This window comes from Pseudophryne corroboree, chromosome 4 (genome assembly GCF_028390025.1).
Source record: "Pseudophryne corroboree isolate aPseCor3 chromosome 4, aPseCor3.hap2, whole genome shotgun sequence".
NCBI classification, from domain to species: Eukaryota; Metazoa; Chordata; class Amphibia; order Anura; family Myobatrachidae; genus Pseudophryne; species Pseudophryne corroboree.
In genome coordinates this window covers 456,392,320-456,419,039 of record NC_086447.1, presented here as the reverse complement: position 1 = coordinate 456,419,039, position 26,720 = coordinate 456,392,320, and the positions used below count along the sequence as shown (strand labels likewise).

At 46.7% G+C, this 26,720-nt stretch overlaps 1 protein-coding gene across 7 annotated transcripts in view; it reads left to right on the top strand.

Moving 5' to 3' along the window:
- Positions 1 to 26,720, top strand: part of EPHA7 (EPH receptor A7) — a 347,251-nt gene that overhangs the window by 138,117 nt on the left and 182,414 nt on the right. For all 7 annotated transcript variants that reach the window (XM_063916995.1, XM_063916997.1, XM_063916998.1 and 4 more), the window contains exon 4: positions 17,466 to 17,621. In XM_063916995.1, the coding sequence (XP_063773065.1) occupies positions 17,466 to 17,621 (156 nt within the window). The remainder of the gene's footprint in view (positions 1 to 17,465; positions 17,622 to 26,720) is intronic.

Below are 26,720 nucleotides of genomic sequence, written 5' to 3'. Positions count from 1 at the left end.
TTAATTTGTTAAGTTTGGTATGGGATCCTGACTGACGGGATTTCATAACCAGACAGTCAGACCAACTGCGAAATCCCGACTGCCAGAATCATGACAGATCCTGGTAAGTATTTTCACCCTCCCGCACCCTAACAGTCCCCTAAGGCAGCCTAAGCCTAACCCTCCCACTACTGCTTAACCTTATCCCCAGTACTCGCCTCCGGAACGTGTTAGGATTCTGACACTCGGGATACTACTGTCAATCTTCTGACGGCATCCTGACTGCCTGAATTTTGACTGCATCCTAATGTGTCCATGCTTAAGAATCCACATTGAGAACTATCAGGGAGATGTACTATAGTGGCACTTAAAGTGCCGCTATAGCTCTTCTGCTCCGCTTCCTATTGAGTTGTAAAGCAGGAACAGGAAGCAATAAAGCGAATAGTTATCAATATCTCGACTGTCGAAGTGGAGAATACAAATGCCCCCCCTCCCCGTGGTGACCCTTACCACTTGTGTCTTAAAACTGTGTTATTATATCTTGACTATCCACGCTGACCTTGCAAGCATCAGGAGATCTCCAATGTGCAGCCAGACCTCAGAAGCTGCTGCAGGTTTGTATAAATACATGTATGTATGTATGTATGTATGTATGTATGTGTATATATTTATATTAAGTATGGTAACAGCGAAATTGTTAGATGTGTGCAGATTACATAGATAAGTCATTTTTCTGTATGTCATCAGCCTTTATACAAACCGCAGTTTGTTTCAAGTGTCAAATAGGTTATAGCAGTGTTTCTCAAACTTTTTTGAATCACGGCACCCTAGAGTATCATAATTTTTTTTCACGCCACCCCATAGCCAACAGTTTAGAAATACATATTAAATTAAGTAACATGTTTTATATGTCATCCTTGGGTCCAGTTAAGTGGCGGAGGACAAGATTTGCTTGTGTTTGTCCACATTTTATGAATGGCAGCCACCAGCACTGGTTTTGCACATTACATTGACCATAAATAATATGAATTGGTCCTGGACCACCAATCCAAGGCACCCCTGCAAGTGTCCTGAGGCACCCCATGGTGCTACGGCACACAGTCTAAGAGCCACTGAGTTATAGCATATTTGACACCACCTCTTCTTACAGTACATCTCCCCTTATATACTTAGAGTGTACTACACTGCAGGGGAAGCCTAAAAGTGATACGGGTTGATCATGCCCAGATCCTAGTGATTCCTACAGCTATTAAACCATATATATTTTAACTAAGATTTCTGAAGCACTACATAAAAAATTTGATTGTCTGACACTTTATTCCCTCTGATTTCTTCTATTTTTATCCATTAGAATGTTTGTGTATATCCTTAGGGGTTTATAGATTAATAACATATGCAGATAATAATTTTATTTATATAGCGCTCTTTCTCCAACAGCACTCGGGGCGCTTTACAGACATCAAAAACAATGCCCATAATACAGAGGATTTAAGTAATACAGCAATAGATAAGCCACACAGACATAAGAAAACCTTAAGCACACAGAAAGCATAATGCATAATTGGTATAGGCATTTTGGGTAATAACTTCCAAAGGTTGTGTATTCCACCCTCACAAGATACCAGGTGCGGCAGCCATCTTGGACGCACAGTGTAGGATTACCCAGGGTGGAATAGTACACCCCTAGAAGAGATGACACAAAATGGGGCTGATTTCGGAGTCCTAAAGTTCAGAGTAGGGTTCCTACAAAACCACCAGGTCTATGTATCATTCCATCCACAAGCATACCAGATGAGGCAGCCATGTTGAGCACACGTCGAAGGTTACACTTTGGGACGTGAGCCATACAAGGGCCCAGTGCATATATGGGAAAACTGTACAATATTACAAAGGTACAATATTTTATTTTGCACAAGAAAGGTGCTTCATGGGAAGTCTTCATTAATTGTGGCTATATTAAAATATCCAGTTTCAGGTATTGATAATTCATATGCCTGATGTTTCTACTATCAAAAAGATTCGCTATTTGCTCATACAGCATGTTAGCAGGGTTTAATATCCGTGTTTTCTAATTTTTTTACTGCTCTTGCAAATAATGTTACCAAATGATTAGCTTAGTGTTTGCAATGTTGATTTTCAAAATGTTATACATTATATGAAATTCTTAGCTATTTTAAGTCTTTCTAACACATAAAAAAACAAGCCATTTAATATCCAAGCAATGGCATTTGATTATTTAAATGAAATGCTTGGCAGTAGGTTACTTTTCTTTTTATCTTTTGATCCATCTTCGTATTTGGCATGTGTTTAGCGTTTCAAAGTGATGAAATGAAAGGTCTGATAAATATACATGGCACTTTTTGTAAATGCATGAGAACGACTGACTATGCGTTAGTAAGTTAAGTAAGTTTCTTTTCTGCAGTTTACACTGATGTTTCCTAATGCTGATACTTTGCATGGCATTAGTGCAATAACCTGTGAAAGCCAAATAAACTAAGCTTAAATACAACAAGAATACATTATGCAAAGCTTTGACTGCATTTTCATTGCTGCCTGTTGGCCTCCCAGGTGTCTGTCTCTCTCCCAGTTTCTCTCTACGCTGCCAGTGTACACATTTACATCTGACATCTAAAATACCACAAGCTTGTGGCATTTTTTTACATGTTAATTTTGAAATATAAATGACATTTCACCATCGTGACTTTATTGCTTTGACATTTGTAGCATTCTGTAATGTGAAATTGGTTCTCTTCGTTTTGTATAAGCTGTTCTGTGAAAAGGAAAAACTAGCATAGAAAAGCAAAATTGCCTTGGCACAATTATACTGCTAATACTTCTCCCTTGCATGCTGTAGGTTTAAAAATGTGTAAAGAAGTGGGTATGAGCACAGATACTTCATATTATTCATTAATATGCTGAAAATTATAAAATCTTAATACATATGGTTGTTTTTTGGTTTGTTTGTTTGTTACAATGGAAAATAAGAGTGTAGTTATATTGATATGTATATTTTACGTGATGACTTTAACTGCACCTGTTTGTGACTTGTAGTATTTAGTGTTGTCTGTATCCTTTGTCTTTGATCTATACATTCTAGTAGTTTTTATGCCAAAAAAATATATCAAAGTCAAATAACTAAACAATTATTTAACAAACCATTTGAGTTGCCTGATAAAGACGTAGTTTGAGTAACCATTCCTTTTATGGAAACTATTTCCACTCCATCTTTCATATAGTTTCTCATACGTCCTAGAGGATGCTGGGGACTCCAAAAGGACCATGGGGTATAGACTGATCCGCAGGAGCCTGGGCACACTATAAAGACTTAAACTGGGTGTGAACTGGCCACTCCCTCTATGCCCCTCCTCCAGACCTCAGTTAGACTTTGTGCCCAGGAGTGATGGGTCACACACTCTCCTGAGTTTCTCTAAAGACTTTATATTTAGGTTTTTTATTTTCAGGCAGACCTGCTGGCTACAGGCTACCTGCATCGTGGGAGTGAGGGGAGAGAAGCAGGACCCACTTCTTCTTAGTTTAAAGGCTCTGCTTCTCGGTTACTGGACACCATTAGCTCCAGAGGGTTCGATCACTTGGTGCGCCTAGCTGCTTGTTCCCGGAGCCACGCCGTCAATCCCCTCACAAAAGCCAGAAGAAAGAAGCCGGGTGAGTGTTGGAAGAAAAGAAGACTTCAGCGACGGCAGAAGACTTCAGTAACGGAGGTAACAGCAGCAGTAGGGCTGCGCTCCATGCTCCCACACACCAACGTCTCTGGCAGGGTGCCGGGGCGCTGGGGGGGGGGGGGGAGTGCCCTGGGGGCATGTTGCTGACAGTCTATAAGGCTGGCGGGGGACATATTATGGTGCCTGGGCACAGCGTATGTTCACCCCGCCAGCGTGTCGCAGGGGGGAGAGACAGCGGTAGCGCTGCGCTCCCGCGCTTTCCATCACCTGCAGGGTGCCCCCGAGCGCCCTGGGCAGCATATAATAAAATCAGTAATATCACTGGCGGGGGGACATACTTCGGTGCCCACCCCGCCAGTGCGCCGTGAACGGGAGGGAGCAGCAGCTGCGCTCCCTGCTCCCGCACTCCAACGGGCCTGCAGGGCGCTGGGGGGGGGGGGGGGGGGAGCGCACTTGGTAACATTTAAAAAATGTAATCACTGATGGGGGGGGGACATGCTTCGGCGCCCGCCCCGCCAGTGCGCCGCGAACGGGAGGGGGAGGCAGCGGTAGGGCTGCGTTCTCTGTTCCCGCTCCTCGTCGGCCTCCAGGGTGCAGGGCGCTGAGGGGGAGCGCCCTGTCCGGCATTGATAAAAGGATCCCGGGTGGGGGAACATACCCGGACACCGGGTGTCTTCGCCCCGCTGGGAGACCGCAGCGTGCACACACCAACGGCTTCCGTGGGTGCAGGGCGCAGGAGGGGCGTCCTGGGCTGATTTGGGACAAAAAGTAAGTTATACAGGGGGTTACCCCCTGTATATAGGGTCCCCAGCTAGTTTTAGGGGGTTATATATATTTATATTTCTCTAACGTCCTAGTGGATGCTGGGGACTCCGTCAGGACCATGGGGAATAGCGGCTCCGCAGGAGACAGGGCACAAAAAGTAAGCTTTTAGGATCACATGGTGTGTACTGGCTCCTCCCCCTATGACCCTCCTCCAAGCCTCAGTTAGGTTTTTGTGCCCGTCCGAGCAGGGTGCAATCTAGGTGGCTCTCATAAAGAGCTGCTTAGAAAAAGTTTTTTAGGTTTCTTATTTTCAGTGAGTCCTGCTGGCAACAGGCTCACTGCTACGAGGGACTTAGGGGAGAGAAGTGAACTCACCTGCGTGCAGGATGGATTTGCTTCTTAGGCTACTGGACACCATTAGCTCCAGAGGGATCGAACACAGGCCCAGCCATGGAGTCCGGTCCCGGAGCCGTGCCGCCGACCCCCCTTGCAGATGCCGAAGTTGAAGAGGTCCAGAGGTCCGGAAACAGGCGGCAGAAGACTTTCAGTCTTCATAAGGTAGCGCACAGCACTGCAGCTGTGCGCCATTGTTGTCGGCACACTTCACACCAGCGGTCACTGAGGGTGCAGGGCGCTGGGGGGGGCGCCCTGAGCAGCAATGTATAATACCTTTTTCTATGGCTAAAATACATCACATATAGCCCTTGAGGCTATATGGATGTATTTAACCCCTGCCATATATCGCAAACTCCGGGAGAAGAGCCCGCCGTTTTAGGGGGCGGGGCCTATTCTCCTCAGCACACAGCGCCATTTTCCTGCTCAGCTCCGCTGTGAGGAAGGCTCCCAGGACTCTCCCCTGCACTGCACTACAGAAACAGGGTAAAACAGAGAAGGGGGGCATATTTTGGCGATATTTTTATATATTAAGCGCATATAACAGAAACAACACCTTTTAGGGTTGTTTATATACATTTTTATAGCGCTTTGGTGTGTGCTGGCAAACTCTCACTCTGTCTCCCCAAAGGGCTAGTGGGGTCCTGTCTTCGATAAGAGCATTCCCTGTGTGTCTGCTGTGTGTCGGTACGTGTGTGTCGACATGTATGAGGACGATGTTGGTGTGGAGGCGGAGCAATTGCCGGTAATGGTGATGTCACCCCCTAGGGAGTCGACACCGGAATGGATGGCTTTAATTATGGAATTACGTGATAATGTTAGCACGCTGCAAAAGTCAGTTGACGACATGAGACGGCCGGAAAACCAGTTAGTACCTGTCCAGGCGTCTCAGGCACCGTCAGGGGCTGTAAAACGTCCCTTACCTCAGTCAGTCGACACAGGTACCGACACAGATGAATCTAGTGTCGACGGTGAAGAAAGAAACGTATTTTCCAATAGGGCCACACGTTATATGATCACGGCATATCTCTGATACTGCAGGTACCTCAAAGGGGGGTATTATGTGGGGTGTGAAAAAACTACCTGTAGCTTTTCCAGAATCAGAGGAATTGAATGACGTGTGTGATGAAGCGTGGGTTAACCCCGATAGAAAACTGCTAATTTCAAAGAAGTTATTGGCATTATACCCTTTCCCACCAGAGGTTAGGGCGCGCTGGGAAACACCCCCTAGGGTGGATAAGGCGCTCACACGCTTATCAAAACAAGTGGCGTTACCGTCTCCTGATACGGCCGCCCTCAAGGATCCAGCTGATAGGAGGCTGGAAACTACCCTGAAGAGTATATACACACATACTGGTGTTATACTGCGACCAGCAATAGCCTCAGCCTGGATGTGCAGTGCTGGGGTGGTGTGGTCGGATTCCCTGACTGAAAATATTGATACCCTGGATAGGGACAGTATTTTATGGACTATAGAGCAATTAAAGGATGCTTTTCTTTATATGCGAGATGCTCAGAGGGATATTTGCACTCTGGCATCGAGAGTAAGTGCGATGTCCATATCTGCCAGAAGAAGTTTATGGACGCGACAGTGGTCAGGTGATGTGGATTCCAAACGGCATATGGAAGTATTGCCGTATAAAGAAGAGGAATTATTTGGGGTCGGTCTATCGGATCTGGTGGCCACGGCAACAGCCGGAAAATCCACTTTTTTACCTCAGGTCACCTCCCAACAGAAAAAGACACCGTCTTTTCAGCCGCAGTCCTTTCGTTCCTATAAGAACAAGCGGGCAAAAGGACAGTCATATTTGCCCAGAGGCAAAGGAAGGGGTAAGAGGGTGCAGCAAGCAACTACTTCCCACGAACAGAAGCCCTCCCCGGCTTCTACAAAGCCCTCAGCATGACGCTGGGGCTGTGCAAGCGGACTCAGGGGCGGTGGGGGGTCGACTAAAGATTTTCAGCACACAGTGGGCGCGCTCACAGGTGGACCCTTGGATCCTGCAGGTAGTATCTCAGGGTTACAAGTTGGAATTCGAAAAGTCTCCCCCTCGCCGGTTCCTAAAGTCTGCTTTACCAACGTCTCCCTCAGAAAGGGCGACGGTATTGGAAGCCATTCACAAGCTGTATTCTCAGCAGGTGATAGTCAAGGTACCCCTCCTACAACAGGGAAAGGGGTATTATTCCACACTATTTGTGGTACCGAAGCCGGACGGTTCGGTAAGACCTATTCTAAATCTGAAATCCTTGAACCTGTACATACAGAAATTCAAGTTCAAGATGGAGTCACTCAGAGCAGTGATAGCGAATCTGGAAGAAGGGGACTTCATGGTGTCCCTGGACATAAAAGATGCTTATCTGCATGTCCCAATTTACCCTTCACACCAAGGGTATCTCAGGTTCGTGATACAAAACTGTCATTATCAGTTTCAAACGCTGCCGTTTGGTTTGTCCACGGCACCTCGGGTCTTTACCAAGGTAATGGCCGAAATGATGGTTCTTCTACGAAGAAAAGGCGTATTAATTATCCCTTACTTGGACGATCCCCTGATAAGGGCAAGGTCCAGAGAACAGCTGGAAGTCGGAGTAGCACTAACCCAAGTAGTGCTTCAACAACACGGGTGGATTCTGAATCTTCCAAAATCTCAATTGACCCCGACGACACGTCTGCTGTTCCTGGGAATGATTCTGGACACTGTTCAGAAAAAGGTGTTTCTCCCGGAGGAGAAAGCAAGGGAGTTATCCGAACTTGTCAGGAACCTCCTAAAACCAGGAAATGTGTCAGTACATCAATGTACAAGAGTCCTGGGAAAGATGGTGGCTTCTTACGAAGCAATTCCATTCGGCAGATTCCACGCACGAATATTTCAGTGGGATCTGCTGGACAAATGGTCCGGATCGCATCTGCACATGCATCAGCGGATAACACTGTCACCAAGAACAAGGGTGTCTCTTCTGTGGTGGTTGCAGAGTGCCCATCTGTTAGAGGGCCGCAGATTCGGCATACAGGACTGGGTCCTGGTGACTACGGATGCCAGCCTACGAGGCTAGGGAGCAGTCACACAGGGAAGAAACTTCCAGGGCGTGTGGTCGAACCTGGAGACGTCTCTTCACATAAATATACTGGAGCTAAGAGCGATTTACAATGCTCTAAGCCTGGCAAAACCGCTGCTTCAGGGTCAGCCGGTGTTGATCCAGTCGGACAACATCACGGCAGTCGCCCACGTAAACAGACAGGGCGGCACGAAAAGCAGAAGAGCAATGACAGAAGCTGCAAGGATTCTTCGCTGGGCGGAAAATCATGTCATAGCACTGTCAGCAGTGTTCATTCCGGGAGTGGAAAACTGGGAAGCAGACTTCCTCAGCAGACACGACCTCCACCCGGGAGAGTGGGGACTTCATCCAGAAGTCTTCCACATGATTGTGAACCGTTGGGAAAAACCAAAGGTGGACATGATGGCGTCCCGCCTCAACAAGAAACTGGACAGATATTGCGCCAGGTCAAGAGACCCTCAGGCAATAGCTGTGGACGCTCTGGTAACACCGTGGGTGTACCAGTCCGTGTATGTGTTTCCTCCTCTGCCTCTCATACCAAAGGTACTGAGAATTATACGGCTACGGGGAGTAAGAACAATACTCGTGGCTCCGGATTGGCCGAGAAGGACTTGGTACCCGGAACTTCAAGAGATGCTCACGGAAGAGCCGTGGCCTCTACCGTTAAGAAGGGATCTGCTTCAGCAGGGACCTTGTATGTTCCAAGACTTACCGCGACTGCGTTTTACGGCATGGCGGTTGAACGCCGGATTCTAAAAGAAAAGGGCATTCCAGAGGAAGTTATTCCTACCTTGATTAAAGCCAGGAAGGAAGTGACCGCACAACATTATCACCGCATTTGGAGAAAATATGTTGCGTGGTGTGAGGCCAAGAAGGCCCCAACGGAGGAATTTCAATTGGGTCGATTTCCTACATTTCCTGCAGGCAGGATTGTCTATGGGCCTCAAATTGGGGTCTATTAAGGTTCAAATTTCGGCCTTATCGATTTTCTTCCAGAAAGAATTGGCTTCAGTGCCTGAAGTACAAACCTTTGTCAAAGGTGTACTACATATACAGCCCCCGATTGTGCCTCCAGTGGCACCGTGGGATCTCAACGTAGTTTTGGATTTTCTCAAATCCCATTGGTTTGAGCCGCTCAAATCGGTAGATGTGAAGTATCTTACATGGAAAGTAACCATGCTACTGGCCCTGGCTTCAGCCAGAAGAGTATCAGAGTTGGCGGCTTTATCGTACAAAAGCCCATATCTGATTTTCCATTCGGACAGGGCAGAACTGCGGACGCGTCCTCAGTTTCTGCCTAAGGTGGTTTCGGCTTTTCACTTGAACCAGCCTATTGTGGTGCCTGCGGCTACTAGCGACTTGGAGGACTCCAAGTTGCTGGACGTTGTCAGAGCATTGAAAATATATATTTCAAGGACGGCTGGAGTCAGAAAATCTGACTCGCTGTTTATCCTGTATGCACCCAACAAGATGGGTGCTCCTGCGTCTAAGCAGACGATTGCTCGTTGGATCTGTAGCACAATCCAACTTGCACATTCTGTAACAGGCCTGCCACAGCCTAAATCTGTAAATGCCCACTCCACAAGGAAGGTGGGCTCATCTTGGGCGGCTGCCCGAGGGGTCTCGGCATTACAACTTTGCCGAGCAGCTACGTGGTCAGGGGAGAACACGTTTGTAAAATTTTACAAATTTGATACTCTGGCTAAGGAGGACCTGGAGTTCTCTCATTCGGTGCTGCAGTCATCCGCACTCTCCCGCCCGTTTGGGAGCTTTGGTATAATCCCCATGGTCCTGACGGAGTCCCCAGCATCCACTAGGACGTTAGAGAAAATAAGAATTTACTTACCGATAATTCTATTTCTCATAGTCCGTAGTGGATGCTGGGCGCCCATCCCAAGTGCGGATTGTCTGCAATACTTGTACATAGTTATTGTTACAAAAATCGGGTTATTATTGTTGTGAGCCATCTTTTTAGAGGCTTCTTCGTTGTTATCATACTGTTAACTGGGTTCAAATCACAAGTTGTACGGTGTGATTGGTGTGGCTGGTATGAGTCTTACCCGGGATTCAAGATCCTTCCTTATTGTGTACGCTCGTCCGGGCACAGTACCTAACTGAGGCTTGGAGGAGGGTCATAGGGGGAGGAGCCAGTACACACCATGTGATCCTAAAAGCTTACTTTTTGTGCCCTGTCTCCTGCGGAGCCGCTATTCCCCATGGTCCTGACGGAGTCCCCAGCATCCACTACGGACTATGAGAAATAGAATTATCGGTAAGTAAATTCTTATTTTAATTGAGCGGGCTTAAGCGCGCCGGGAGGGGCAGAGCTTAGCCCTCACAGAGGAGTCAACGCCATTTTCCTCAGGTCCCCACCAGGATTTACTGTATAGTAAGAAGGAGGGGGGGCACAGAGTGTTTAATGCTATATGGGTGTCATATAGCATTATGTTTAATAATGGACGCATAATCCTTGTTGTGATACATTAACTCACTGTTTCCCGGTGTTTTACCCACTATCAGTTAGTCGACATATGTCGACAGGTGTTAGGGCTTTGTCACAAGCTGCTGTGGGGATAACTGTCGGCTTCGCCGACGCTTGGCGGTACTTGATTGAAAAAAAAAATTAAGTATTAGCAGGTTGGTTTTGTGTGCTTGAAAACAAGTCAATGCGCTAGGGGAGACACAGTTGTTGGTGGATGCCCTGTCGGCATCAACGGTATTTCCGGGGTAGAAAAATGAACAGGCTGTTATTGCCTTGTACCTGTGTGTGTATATGTATGTATATAGATATATATATATAGATAGATAGAGATAGAGATAGAGATAGAGATATATGTATATGTGGGGGGGAGTGTTATTGAAATTGTATATGTATACTTCCCTCAGACCCCTCGGGGTTCTAAGATTATTATTATTTTTTGACTGCTTACTACTCCTTGCTGTCGACATTTACTCAGTTTCTATCGACCATAACGTTCCTGGTAGATCCACATCGGGGGCACGTTACTTTGGCCTTATTTGCATTGCATGCACATGAGGGAGGGTTGTATTCGGGTAGGCATCCGATAGAATTACCCTACCCAGAGTGTAAACTTGCTTATGTTGTTTCTACTTATAACATTGCAGCAGGCTGCCGTGTGACAGCAGGAGGTGTAGCCGGGAAAATGCTGAGGTGGTCTCCGAGAGATACTCGGGGGAGGTATACAGCTGTTTGGTGAGCCCTCTGTTCAGTCACTCTCGGCGGATACACCTGGTAAGTCTACCTTCGTGAGTTAGCCTCCTTCACAACGGTTGGTGACGCATTCTTTTGTGAGATGCAGTCGTTTTAACCGGTTCGATACTGTGCTTTTTTCCTTTCTGTGCAGACAGTGGAAGGTTGGAAGGTAAGAGTTCTGCAGCCTTGGTAGGTTCGCAGAAGTGGATGTCGTTTTCTGTTTCCAACACATCCACCACTTATCGCTGAGTCTATCTGGCTAGTTCCCACTCCGGTGAGCGCTAGTCTAATAATTTCAGTTAGTCCAGGAATGGACTAAGACTTCTGAGTTATTTATAGAATCAAAAGGGGGAGCATTCTGAGTTACGGTTGTTCCCCTTACTGTTTTTTCTAATGGATCTTGCCGTTCCCCTCTGGTTGGGGAGGTAGTATGCTACGTCATAAAGAGGTGCGTCAGGTTCAGGACATTGTCCGGTTGTCCCTGTATAAAGGTGCAAATCGTTGTTTCTCTCTGACTGTTCTTCGACACAGGGATTGGCTGTTGTTCCCACCGACACAGTTGTCGGAGGTGGGTTTCAGAGTAGATACTGCCCGGTTATTGTTCGGGGTTTTTTCCTGTGGAAAGAGGTCTGAGGATACATTGTTGGATCAGCTTTGCTGGGACACTTCATCAATATGTTCTGTTACTAAAACAGATGGGTGCGGCCTACGAGGTCTGTTTTGGTGAGCACGTCTACTGCCAGAGTGGCTTTCAAGGGGCCATTTAAAATTGTGGTCCGCGTTTCACCTGCACATGCACTGGAATATAATCCTAAAGGCCAGGACATCACTCCTGTGGTGTCTGCTCGGTTCTCTCCTTCTAGAGGGATGAAGGTTCGGGATCCAAGGTAAGATCCTGATATCCGTGCATAACGATCTCCGAGGCTGGGGAGCAGGCCTTGCAAGGGACGTATTTCCAGAGGTTAAGGTTAAGTTGGAAAGCTTGTCTGCAATAAGCTTTCTTGATTTAAAAGATATTTTCGACTAACGTATTCTTCGTGTTTGGCCCATGTTAGTTCTGCCAGACCACTTATCAGCAATGGCGTGAGTAAGCCACTATGGCGGAACAAGGAGAAAAGCGGCAATGGCAGAAGATGCACAGTTTTGCCGTGGGGCAAAAAGTCTGGAAGTATTTATTCCGGTGGTTGGCGAAGGAGAAATAGATTTCCTCTGCTGACGCGATCTCCATCCGGCGAAAAATTCAGTCATCGTCGAAGTTTTCACAGACGTGATAACTTTTGTGGATGGTCGCAATTGGTCATGTTGGTGTCTCGCTTCAACGAGAGGCCTCAGGCAAGGGACACCCTCGTGACACCGTGGGTGTTTTTAGTTGGTCTATGTGGCCTCTCCTATTTCATTTTTTCGGAAGGTGATAAACGTAAGAAGAACATAGGTTCAGGCGATCCTCTCGGATCTGATTTAGCCAAGGAGGTTTTGCTATCCAGTTTTTCATGATTTGCTCATGGGAGTTTCCTGCCCTCTTCCTTTACGTGAGGAACTGTTACAACTAGATCAGGGCGTGTATCAGGACTTACCGCGACTGCGTCTGACGGCGTGGCAGTTGAATGCCATATTCTAAGCCGGAAGGATGTTCTCAGTGAAGCCGTTTCCTCAATGTTTCAGGCTAGGACAGAAGTAACGGCAAAGCCTTTCCACCGTGGTTGGCGTATTTCTGTGTCTTGGTGTGAATCCAGGATGGTTCCTACGGAAGACTTTCTGCTAGGTCGTTCTTATCCATACTTGCAAGCCATTGTGGATGCCAGCCTACAGTTAGGCTCCATTTCGGGGCAGTATGGCCTTATTTTCTAAGAAAAAAAAATTCTCTCTTGGAAAGTGGTCATGCTATTGGCTTTGGCGTCCGTAAGGTGGGTGTCGGACGTGGTGGGTTTGTTCACAAGAGCCTTTGATCTTCCAAGTAGACAGAGAGGACTTGTAAACTCGGATTGTAGTTCTACCAAAGAGTGGTTTCTGGGTTTCGCAGAAAACAGTCTATTTTTGATGCCGGTGGTTCCTTCGGCATTAGCTGATTCAAAGTTTTTCGGTGTTACCGGGGATTTGAATATTTAGGTTTCCAATTTGGCTCAGTTGGGAGAAATAGAGGCTCTGTTTCTCCGGTATGCTCCCAACATGCTTGGGGCGACTGCAGTATGCTGTCTGTTACACGCTGAATCTGTGATACGATTTGGCATGTTGTTCGATGCTTGGATTGCCGTGACCGAAGTCGGTGGAAGCCCATTCTACTGGAAAGATGGGCTCTTCTTGGGCGGATGCCCGAGGAGTCTAGGCGGTTCAACTTTGCCGAGCGGATTATTGGTCGGGATCAAACGCTTTTGCTATGCTCTACGAGTTTGATACCATGATTGTTGGGGACCTTTTTGTTTGCTCATTCGGTGCTGCAGAGTCGTCCGCACTCTCCCGCCCGTTTTGGAGCTTTGGTATAAACCCCATGGTCCTTTTGGAGTCCCCAGCATCCTCTAGGACGTATGAGAAAATAGGATTTTGGTACCTACCGGTAAATCCTTTTCTCTTAGTCCGTAGAGGATGCTGGGCGCCCGTCCCAGTGCGTACGGTGTCTGCAGTTAGTATTTTTTGGTAACACCCTGGTGGTGTGTTTTCTCTGTCAGGCGGTTGCTACCGTTTTTTTCATGCCATGGCATGCGGGGTCTTATTTTTGCTTATGTGGACACACGGTTTGTGTTGCATATTCTCTCAGCATATGGCTGTGTTTTGTTCATGCTGTGGGCTGGTATTCTACTGAATGCCACGTTCTACGGTGTGTTTGAGGTGTGAGCTGATAAGACACTCACCGTGTTTATAACAATAAATTCCTTCCTCGAACTGTCCATCTCTCCTGGGCACAGTTTTCTGACTGAGGTCTGGAGGAGGGGCATAGCGGCAGGAGCCAGTTCACACCCAGTTTAAGTCTTTATAGTGTGCTCAGGCTCCTGCGGATCCGTCTATACCCCATGGTCCTTTTGGAGTACCCAGCATCCTCTACGGACTAAGAGAAAAGGATTTACCGGTAGGTACCAAAATCCTGTTTTTTTGTGTTTAGTAATGAAACATTTAATATATTCAGTCCACTGAAGACCACATGGTAATATGTGTTTTGTTAACATTTTACTCAAAAAATATAAGGGCTAAATAGCTTTGTAGTTGCTGCTTCAATGTTACCAAATTTTACCCACAACTTTTACAAATAGTATAAAAACCACAATTAATTTCACCTTTTTCAAAAACTATTTGTTAACTTTTATTTGCCAGTTACCATAGTGATATATAAGAAAGTAGCACTGCTATTAACCATGCCAGGGCTGTTCTGCGTGCAATGATGTAAATCCCCATTTTCCTTTAATTGGCAGCCTAACTCTGCAGTGAAAAGAAAAAGTATTCACTACCTTGTTTAAGCTGTGCGCATGTGCGACTAACATTGGGGCATACACATACTTATGTGGCTTAGCAGGGCATCCAGCAAAGTTTCTCTGACAGTGCTGGTTCCCATGTTAAACGTAAGTCCGACCGAAGGCTGAATATATATATGTAAGCACTGAGGTCATATTAAACCACAAGGGGTTTTGAGGGTTGCCACTTTAAGGATGTGTTATGATTGTTTTTGTTTGTTATGGCATGATTAGTGGTCAGCCAATGGTGGTCAAGTGGGGAGGAGAGTTTTTTTTGAAACTAGGCTGAGGCAGATTATGCCTCTTGGTTCCTGTTTTTCCCACCCTCCCACCCAGTTTGTGTGGTTGGTTAATTGGTTCAGTATGTGGCGGTAAAGAACGGTTGGTTGTTACGTTTTTAGGCTTTAGTGGGTGCGCTCTCCTTGCAGTGGGGTATGGCGTAAACCAATTGTCCTGGACGGGAAATGGTTACACCACCTGAACGGGTGGGTTGTGGAGTGGAGAGTTGAACACCAACGCTTGGTTTTGTGTGTGTGTTTGTTTTTCCTGTCCGTTCTTTAGTGCCGCCACCATTTAAAGAAAAAAATTAAAAATAGTACCTGTCAATAATAAATTTGGCAAAGATTTTAAACGCCAGCACTGTTGTCTGTGTCTTTATTTTAGTTGTTAAGTTATAATAGGTAGTTGTGATTAAATACAGGTAAAGGGGGTAACACGAAAAATACCCCAGTAGTGGATTTATACCATCTGCAAATCCAGCTTTATGATTTGTTTCACCGTCCCCATAGGGCTTTAAGGTAATGGCTGTAAGTACCAATAACTAGGTTAACATCTGACAAAAAATAAATAAATAATAATCTGATTTTGCAATATCATTAACCCATTAAACAAACTGGTTAAAAAAATCTCCCCCCCCCCCCCCCCCCCCCCTCCCCGGCAGACATTAGGCTATCCTAACGCTCTAACCTATCCAACTAACTAACTAACTAACCTATTTTCATGATTACATATAGGTGTTCATGCTGAGCTGAATGCATTTGCATAAAAGTAAAATGAACTCACTAAAAAAAAAAATGAAGAAAAATTGTGTGCATATTGTAGGCAAAATTCTAGAAATTTTTTTATGGTGAACAATGCATCCACTAGGTTTGCATGAAATAAAATAAAAAATGCATGCAGCAGATATAACTCTCTTGGGGGTATATTTAGGTTATGCATTAATTTTGTTGGCTGTCGGGAGTTCGGCTGTCAGGATACAGAAGCCGGAAACCCAACACCCGAGGGGGGATATAACTTTATGGCGACCAAAGTTCGCCACTGGGCCTGAAGCGTGTCAAGCACATCAAGCCCGCGAGGGGACACGCGCTCGCTGCTGGTATTCTGTCTGTCGGGATCCTGGCGTCTGTCTCCTGACCGCCGGGATCCCGACAGCCTGCATATCCTACTGAATCCATATTTAGTAAGTGGTGACTGTTCAGAGCTGCTGCTTGTCAACAGCTCTTGTTGCAGTATTTTAAAATGGCAATAATATTAGATGCAAATAATGGCGTTTTTAGTCTATCATTTTATTGCCCATGTAAATCTCGCAGCCAGAATCCCTAATAAGCCTCCACTTAATAAATATTCCGCCTTGTGCACCAAAATGAGATTCTTTCTTTCTTAATTACGGTATGCTTTCAAAATTTTATTTGCATGATTTTTGTAAAAAAAAAAAAAAGGTACTTCAGCAGTAAATGATAGTTTTGACACGGGTGTAACTTTCCCTTTATTCTATTTGACCTACATTAGATTGCTCCCTCCCTTCTTCATGCCACCTCTCCAAGCAGGTGGAAGTCAGGGCCGTCTTTTTGTATGGGCTCAATGGGCTCTTGCCCAAGGGCCCCAGGAGTATAAGGGCCCTAGGCTGATAGCTGAGGGTCCCCTATTTCCAGGGATACCAAATTTTTGAAAATCGGCCATGGGGAACTGGAGATATCCGACTTGAAAGCAGTGGTCCCCATCCAAGCCTGTTAATTGCTCTTCCCAGCCAGATATCTCGGGTTCTGTCTGATGTCTCTACTATGCCCAGAACCAGAGATATCAGCCTTCCAGCAGCTGGTCCCTACTCCAGCACCACACGCCTGGTATGCAGTTTTATATTTGCATTCGTGAATTGCTCTGGTTCCTGAGCTCTGATCCCCAAGTCCCCAATATCTCCTGAAAGGTGGGACTCTCTAGGTATTTTTTTATCCCATTCAAAACTAAGAAATCTAATTTCAGGAACTTGAGATATCTGCAGTCAAGCAAGCTGCCCTCCCACTAGAAAATGATGAATATTAAGCCCACTCCACTATCCACCCCTCCCCTACATATTAAACACCTCTTACCACCTTGGAAGCCATATACCGGGGCCCCTTCATTCAGCTAAATGCCCCCATCTACAGTTTAGCCCCATTTGTGCAGTAAAGGAGTAATTAGCAGAAATTACTGCTCCAGGTCCTACATGCTGAGCAGAAGATAGAACACCCCCCTACATCAAAGCTGCTGCTGATAGCACCCCCCACCCCTACCGCTGGAGGATGGGTAGGGGGCCCAGTGCATTTCTGTGCCCAGGGGCCTACACTGCTGTTAAGACGGCCTTGGTGGAAGTGTTAAAATGCCAGCATATCTACATACATGTTCAGCCTTCTTTGTGGGCGTATGCCTAAACAGTTTGCGTATATTATGCCCTATGCAAACTGATATTAGTCTAACTCTGTATCCGCTTCATAATGGCTGAAATCAAGACTGTAAAGTTGACAAAAAAACTCCACTTTAACAGTAATATCCAGTGTGTCACATACAAGCTTCAGTTTTAAAGTTTATATATTTAAATGTTAAAATCTGCAGGATTTTGCAATGAACATGTTCTTTGTTCACAAATGAATACAAGTACAAATGAAATGTTTTTATTTTATCTCTTAGCTTGTGGTCGTGGCTTCTATAAATCTTCATCTCAAGACTTGCAGTGCTCCAGGTGCCCAGCCCACAGTTTCTCAGACAAGGAAGGCTCCTCCCGTTGTGATTGTGAAGATGGTTATTACAGAGCCTATTCTGATCCATCATATATTGCTTGTACAAGTGAGTTCATCATTTAAATTACATTGCTTAATCAACCAGTAAGTCTTCAAACATAATTTGGCATCCCGTTAAGCAAAATGACAAGTCTTCATTTGTTCTTAACACTTACTAATGAAAGTTGCTACATATATTTATTTATTAACAGTTTCTTATATAGCACAGCAAATTCCATTGTGCTTTACAACAGGAAATAGGAATAGCCATTTAAAAAAGAAAATTGTAACAACAGTGATAAAACAAGACTGCAATCTGTTGGAAGGTAGGCATTAATACTCAATGATAGGTGCTATCTATTGCATTAAGGTCCACCAGATTGTAAAGGTTCTGGGTGGGCTGTGTGATAAAGTCCCACAGTGATGTTGGCCTGGGTGTCAGGAGGATGGGAAACTGAAGAAAGTGAGGATAAGTGTGGACTGTACAGAGGGGATGTAATTGGATAGGAGAGCTTATGAAGGTTATGTGAGCGGTTCTGGAATTTAATAAGCTTGTCTGAAGTGTTGAGTTTTCAGGAAATTCTTGGAGACTAGAGGAGAGTTTTATTGTGTGCTGGAGGGCTTTCCACAGAGTGGGAGGCGCCCTAAGAAAGTCCTGCATTCATGATTGAGAGCGAATAATGGCTGTAGATGAGAGAAGTAGACCTTGTGAAGAGCGAAGAGGTTAAGTTGGGAGATATTTTGAGATAAGAAACGAGATATACAAATGGGTCCATGTATATCTTGACCTTTAATAGGTTTAACTGAGACTAGATATGAGCGGGTTTGGATTTACTCTGTTCTTAACGCCAGAATTATTGCAAGTTCTTTTTCTCTTACGTCCTAGAGGATGCTGGGGTCCACATTAGTACCATGGGGTATAGATGGGTCCACTAGGAGCCATTGGCACTTTAAGAGTTTGAGAGTGTGGGCTGGCTCCTCCCTCTATGCCTCTCCTACCAGAATCAGTTTAGAAAATGTGCCTGGAGGAGCCGGTCACAGCTAGGGAAGCTCTACAGAGCTTCTCTGGAAAAAGCTTATTTTAGAGTTTTTTTTTTATTTTACAGGGAGGCTGCTGGAAACAGCCTCCCTGCCTCGTGGAACTAAGGGGGGGGAGTAGTGTCTGCCCTGTGGGATCTGAGCCACTATCTCCGCTGACAGGACACTGAGCTCCTGAGGGGATCGAACGTTCACCGCCACAGGGGATCATCACCCCGGCAGCATGCTGCCACCTCTTACAGAGCCAGAAGATCAGTGGCGAGTCAGTCACCGGCCCCCCTAGCAAGCGGGGAGCCGATGTGAAGATGGCGGCAACAGGGCATGGAGCGCAGTACTAACTGCGCTCCGGGGCTCAGCGGTACATATTGCGGCGCTGTGAGCGGCGCCCTGAGCCAGCGCTTACATCGTACACTGACCTCTAAAGCCCGTCAGTGTCCCAGTATCGCTGACAGCATGAATCCTCAGGCCAGTATAATCTCCTGAAGAGCGGGAAGACAGCGCCATTAAGGGGCAGAGCTTCTCAGAGCGGACCCAGCAGCGTTCAGCGCCATTTTCCTGCCTGCAGAAATGCTGTCAATGAAGAGCAGTCCCTCCAGAGCAACTCCAGCTATCTCTTACGGTACCAGGGTGTTGTAGAAGGGGGGGGAGGCTGTGTAAAGACTGTGTAACCTATTAAGGTGCACAGTCAGCGCTGGTTGGGGTCTCCCTCTGCCTTGAAAGCACTGTGTGTGTGTTGGCTCCAATCTGTGTCTCTCTTACCATTCTTGGGGGTACAACTCTGTCTAGACTCCTGTGTGTGTGTGCAGTGTTTGGTGTCTCCATTTAGCTATGTCCAGGGACTCTGTGTCATGCTACAGAGGCTATGTCCTCTCAGGATGATCTCATTCCATGTAATCAGGATTGCACTGTTTTAGCGCAGATACCAGCAAGGGAGCCTAAATGGTTATCCTCTTATCAAATCTATGATTTCTCAGATTTCTACTAGGGTTGCACAGAATGAATCTGCAACTCAGGTTTTACAGAACTCTATGGCAGTTTGGTCCGGTTCTGTTACCTCAGGGCCCCCCTCTGTAGGTTCCCACAAACGCGCTCTTGCCCAGATTATGCAAGATGACATGGATACTGATTCTGACACGGCAGACGGTGATGGGGATGTGCTCAGGGGGGCCATATCTCTTGCTAAAGGGGTGCAGTTGATGATAGAGGCTATCAGGGATGTGTTGAGTATTGCTGATACAACACCTGAGCAGGTTGAGGAGGCTTACTTCACTGACATTAAGAAAGCCTTTCTAACCTTCCCTGCGTCCAAAGAATTAAATGCTATTTTTGAAAAAGCATGGGAAAATCCAGAAAAAAAAATTCCAGATCCCTAGAAGAGTTCTGGTTGCTTTCCCCTTCCCTGAGGAGGATAGAAAAAAATGGGAAAACCCACCCATCGTGGATGCATCTGTATCCAGACTCTCAAAAAAGGTGGCTTTACCTGTCCCAGGATCTACCACCTTAAAGGAGACGGCTGATCGCATAATTGATACTACTCTCAAATCCATATACACTGCTTCAGGGGCTATACTACGTCCTACTATTGCCTGTGCATGGATTTCCAAAGGTATAGTAAAGCGGTCATGCACATTACTTGAGGATTTGGATTCAATGGATAAAAGTGACGTTGAATTGTTTTTACGTAACATTCAGGATTCTGCAGGATTTATGGTGGAATCCATGAAAGACCTGGGTTCAATGGCTGCAGGAATATCTTCCATGTCTGTCTCAGCTTGACGAGGACTGTGGCTGCGCCAATGGTCTGCCGACGCGGAATCCAGGAGAGGTGTGGAGACCCTGCCCTACACAGGTCAGGCTCTCTTTGGAGATGCGTGGATCTCCACGGCTACAGCAGGTAAGTCACCTTTTATTCTCTCAGCTGCACCCGCTACGAAGAAACCTTTTTCTTCAGCTGCATCACAGTCCTTTCGGGTTGCTAAAACAAGAAAGGCCAAACCATCCAACACCTTCTTTAGAGGAGCTTGACCAAAATCCAGGAAACCTGCTGCTGCAGGTTCCCAGGAACAGAAGCCTACTTCAGGTACACCAAAGTCCTCAGTATGACGGTGGACCGCGCAACCTGGAGGTAGGGCCGGTGGGGTCGAGACTCAGACATTTCAGCCACGTCTGGGTGTCGTCCGGCATGGATCCCTGGGTACAAGATATTGTGTCCCAGGGGTACCGGCTGAAATTTCAAGATCGCCCTCCTCATCGGTTCTTTGAATTAGGCTTGCCAGCTTTGTCGGCAGACAGGGCTACCCTACAGGGAGCTATCCAGAATTTGGTGGAGGCACAGGTTATTGTACCAGTTCCTCCCCAGATGCAAAACAAGGGTTACTATTCGAACCTTTTCGTGGTACCGAAACCGGATGGTTCGGTCAGGCCCATTCTGAACTTAAAATCACTAAACCCCTTTCTGAGGGAGTTAAAGTTCAAAATGGAGTCTCTGAGGGTGGTGATATCAAGTCTGTAGGAAGGGAAATTCCTGGTATCCTTGGATATCAAGGATGCATACCTCCATGTTCCGATTTGGCCGCCACATCAAGCTTATCTCCGCTTCTCACTGTTGGACTGTCATTTTCAATTCCAGGCCCTGCCATTCAGCCTCTCCACAGCACTGAGGGTATTCACCAAGGTGATGGTGGAAATGATGGTTCTCCTCCGCAGACAGGGGGTGAATATAATTCCATATCTGAACGATCTGCTGATGATAAAGGCATCATCCAAGGAGAAGCTGTTAGTCCATAGCTCTCACGACCCAGCTTCTCAAGGAACATGGTTGGATCCTGAATCATCCAAAATCACATTTGGAACCTACCAGGAGATTGTCATTTCTGGGAATGATCCTCGACACGGAAGTGCAGAGGGTGTTTCTTCCAGAGGAAAAAGCGTTGGTGATACAAGCAATAGTCCGGGATTGTCCTGAAGCCAGCCCGGGTGTCAGTTCATCAATGCATTCGCCTTCTGAGGAAGATGGTGGCTTCTTACGAGGCACTGCAGTACGGGAGATTTCTTACTCTGTGCTTCCAACTGGATATCCTGGAAAAATGGTCGGGATCTCGTCTACACATACACCAGAGAATACGTCTGTCGCCAAAGGCCAGGATCTCGCTCCTCTGGTGGCTGCAATTACCTCACCTTCTGGAGGGCTGCAGGTTCAGGATTCAGGACTGGATCCTTCTAACCACGGATGCAAGTCTCCGGGGCTGAGGCGCAGTCACTCAAGGGGAAACCTTCCAAGGAAGGTGGTCAAGTCTGGAAGCCGGCCTGCCGATAAACATTCTGTAATTAAGAGCCGTCTACAACGATCTTCTCCAAGCGGCCCATCTTCTAAGAAATCTGGCCATTCAAGTGCAGTCGGACAATGTAACGACAGTGGCTTACATAAACCGACAGGGCGGAACGAAGAGCAGAGCTGCAATGTCAGAGGTAACCAGAATCATCCTCTGAGCGGAAGAACATGCGTTGGCGCTGTCGGCAATCTTCATTCCTGGGGTAGACAACTGGGAAGCGGACTTCCTCAGCAGACACGATCTTCATCCAGGGGAGTGGGGACTTCATCCAGAGGTGTTCACGGAGGTGACAAATCTTTGGGGTGTATCTCAAATAGACATGATGGCCTCTCGTCTCAACAAGAAGCTTCGGCGGTATTGTTTCAGGTCGAGGGACCCGCAAGCCATGGCGGTGGACGCCCTACTTACTCTGTGGGTGTTCCAGTCGGTATACGTGTTTCCTCCACTTCCACTCATTCCAAGGGTTCTAAAACTCATATGGAGAACAAGAGTTCAGGCAATGCTCGTTGCTCCAGACTGGCCTGGAAGGGCTTGGTACGCGGATCTACTGCTAAAAGAGCCGAGGCCTCTTCCTCTTCGGGAGGACCTGCTACAGCAGGGGTCGTTCACTTATCAAGACTTACCGGGGCTATGTTTGACGGCATGTAGGTTGAATGCCAGATATTAGCTCGATAGGGCATTCCGAACAAGCTTATTCATACCCTGATACAGGCTAGGAAAGGAGTAACGTCAAAGCATTACCATCGCATTTGGAAAAAATGTGCCTTGGTGTGAATCCAAGAAGTTTCATACGGTGGAGTTTAAACTTGGATGATTTCTCCTCTTCCTCCAAGCAGGTGTGGATATGGGCCTGAGATTAGGTTCCGTAAAGGTCCAGATTTCGGCCCTATCCATTTTCTTCCAGAAACAGTTGGTTGCCCTCCCTGAGGTTCGGACCTTTTTGAAGGGAGTTCTGCACATCCAGCCTCCCTTTGTACCGCCTACGGCGCCCTGGGATCTTAAAGTGGTGTTGCAGTTCCTCCAGTCAGACTGGTTTGAGCCTCTACAGGAGGTTGAGGTCAAGTTTCTCACGTGGAAGGCTGTCACTTTGTTGGCATTGGCTTCTGCTAGACGTGTGTCAGAGTTGGGGGCTTTGTTATGTAAAAGCCCATACTTGATCTTCCATGAAGATAGAGCTGAGCTCTGGACACGTCCGCAGTTCCTTCCAAAGGTTGTCAGCATTTCATATCAACCAACCTATTGTGGTGCCAGTAGCTACTTACTCCTCAGTTTCGTCAATGTCCTTGGATGTTATAAGGGCTCTGAAAATCTATGTGAAGAGGACTGCTCGTCACAGAAAATCGGACTCCCTGTTTGTCCTGTATGATCCCAAGAAACTTGGGTGTCCTGCTTCTAAGCAGACAATCTCTCTCGCTGGATCAGGTTCACTATCCAGCATGCGTATTCTACAGCAGCATTGCCATGTCCTATGTCTGTTAAGGCCCACTCTACTCGTAAGGTGGGTTCTTCCTGGGTGGCTGCCCAGGGGGTCTTTGCTTTACAGCTTTGCCAAGCGTCTACTTGGTCGGGGTCGAACACGTTTGCGAAGTTCTTCAAGTTCGATACTTTGGCCTCTGAGTTTGGTCAATCAGTTCTGCAGGAGCCTCCACGCTCTCCATCTCATTTTGGGAGCTTTGGTACATCCCCATAGTACTGATGTGGACCCCAGCATCCTCTAGGACGTAAGAGAAAATAGGATTTTAATTACCTACCGGTAAATCCTTTTCTCGTAGTCCATAGAAGATGCTGGGCGCCCGCCCAGCGCTTCGTGATCCTGCAGTGGTTACTTAGTTCAGTACTGTTTAGTTCTTGGTTAAGTACTGTTTTGTTACTTGGTAAGTAATATTGTTCAGCCGTTGCTGATGTTTCAAGCTAGTTAGCTTGGTTTGCCTTTTGTGTGTGCTGGTGTGAACCTTGCCACGATCTGTGTAAAAGCCTTCTCTCGAAGATGTCCGTCTCCTCGGGCACAGTTTCTAGACTGAGTCTGGTAGTAGGGGCATAGAGGGAGGAGTCAGCCCACACTCAATCTCTTAAAGTGCCAATGGCTGCTAGTAGACCCGTCTGTACCCCATGATACTAATGTGGACCCCAGCATCCTCTACTGACTACGAGAAAAGGATTTACCGGTAGGTAATTAAAATCCTATTTTTTCTGGATTTTTCCTATTGAGCCAATAAGGAGATGCAGGTAAATCCGAGTAAAACCGAACCCGCTCATCTCTAACCGAGACTGTGCAGTCGGACTTAATCCCCTGCTGTAATGACTTAATCCCCTGCTGTATTGTTCTCTGTATTGTATTGCAGCTGAGAACAATAGATGAAGGATTTATGTTAATAAACCATGTTGTATCTAGGCATAGCAAACTAGCCAAGATAACCATGGACCCATCTGTACGTTGGTATTGTGTAATATGGTTAATGGCTTTTTGTGAGTAAAAGTATTTCTCTTACGACCTAGAGGATGCTGGGGTTCCATTTAGTACCATGGGGTTTAGACGGGTCCACTAGGAGCCATGGGCACTTTAAGAGTTTAATAGTGTGGGCTGGCTCCTCCCTCTATGCCCCTCCTACCAGACTCAGTTTAGAAAATGTGCCTGGAGGAGCCGGTCACAGCTAGGGGAGCTCGTAGGAGTTCTCTTAGATTTTTTTTTTTTTTTTTAGAGTTCAGAGTTTATTTTACAGGGAGATTGCTGGCAACAGCCTCCCTGCTTCATGGGACTTAGGGGGGTGTAGGAACCAACTTAATGACGAGTTAAAGGTTCTCTACTCCGCTGACGGGAAACTGAGCTCCTGAGGGTTATGATCGCAAGCCCATGAGGCGACCGCTCACTCCCGAAGCACAGCCACCACCCCCTAACAGAGTCAGAAGATAGAGTGGTGAGTACAGCGCTGGCGTCCCGGTTAGCGGGTCGCCGGCGGGTATGGCGGCACAAGGGTTGGAGCGCAGCTCTAACAGGCTGCGCTCCTAGAAGGCTCAGCAACATGCTACATATAGGCGCTTGAGGGGCGTCTTGGGCTAGCGCATAACCCTACACTGGTCACGCTAGTTAACAGGGGCTAATCCCGCTGTTAACATTTCAGAATCCCCAGGCCAGTATAAAGAATTAGGGCGGGAAGCCGTGCATCATTACAGGGGGCGGGGCTTCTTCTCAGAGCGGATCCAGCACTCACCAGTGCCATTTTCTCCATACAGATCACTTAGACAGGACACTGACAGGGAGCGCTGCCCTCCACATCATTCCACCAGTACTCTACGGTACCAGGGTGTTATAGGCAGGGGGTGAGTATTATATCAGGACTAACTACCCTATTAAGGATAGTTAGTAAGCGCCAGGCTTTTATCATAATAACTGCCTACAGGGGTTCAGTGTGGCTGGCTCCTTATACTCTGTGACTCTCTGAAGGTACTCTGGGGGAAACTGTCTGACATTTTCCTGTGTTTATATCCCACATTACCATGTCTTAGGACTCTGTGTCCTGTACTGCAGAGTGTTTATCTTCACCTGAGGAGTCTATTCAATGTACTCAGGACTGCAATGTGCTTTCTTAGCCTTCCGAACCTGAGCCTGCATGGGTGGTTTCATTAAGGGGAATGATATCCCAAATTTCTATAAGGATGTCACATACTGAGAGAGAGACGTGGTTTTTGAGGAAATCTGTGGAGGGTTTGCAGTATTCGGCCTCCACTTCTTCAAAAACCCCACCTACATACCCACAAAAGTGTACACTTGCACAGAAAATGCAAGCTGATACCGACTCTGATACAGGAGACGGCGATGGGGGTATGCAGGGTGGGGGGATGCATCCCTTGCAAAAGAGGTGCAACTAATGATTGAGGCCATTAGGGATGTTTTGCACATTTCTGAGAAGGTACCTGAGCAGGAAGAGGAATCTTATTTTACCGTAAATAAGAAATCCTCGCTTGCCTTCCCCGCTTCTAGAGAGTTAAACTTTGTTTGAGAAATCCTGGGAAAACCCGGAAAAAAAATTCCAGATCCCTAAAAGAATTCTCATTGCCTTTCTTGTCCCTAAAGAGGACAGGAAAAAGTGGGAAACCCACCTATGGTAGACGCTTCTGTATCTAGGTTGTCTAAAAAGGTGGTTTTTACCTGTCCCCGGTTCGAACCACCTTAAAGGAGCCGGCTGACCGCAAGATTGAGACTACGCTCAAATCACTATACACTGCTACAGGCGTGGCGTTAAGGCCCACTATTGCGTGTGAGTGGATTTCTAAAGCTATAGTAAAGTGGTCAGGCACCTTACTAGAGGAATTGGATACTATGGATAGGAGTAACATTGACTTGTTTTTACGTCACATACACGTAGAGGACTCTGGCTACGCCAATGGACTGCGGATACGGAATCCAAGAAAAGTGTGGAGAACCTACCCTTCACAGGTCTGGCCCTGATTGGGGAAGTGCTGGATGCGTGGATATCCACGGCAACTGCGGGTAAGTCGACCTTTCTTTCCTCCGCAGCTCCACCGGTTCGGAAATCTTATCCTACTCCTTCACTGCAGTCCTTCGCGAGGACCTTCTACAGCAGGGGCCGTTCGCCTATCAAGACGTACCACGGCTACGTTTGACGGCATGGAGGTTGAACGCCAGATCTTGGCTCAGAAAGTCATTCCGAACAAAGTCATTCCTACTCTGATTCAAGCTAGGAAGGGGGTAACGTCTAAGCATTTACCATCAAATCTGGAAAAAGTATGTGTTTTGGTGTGAATCCAAGAAGTTTCCTACGGTGGAGTTTCAACTA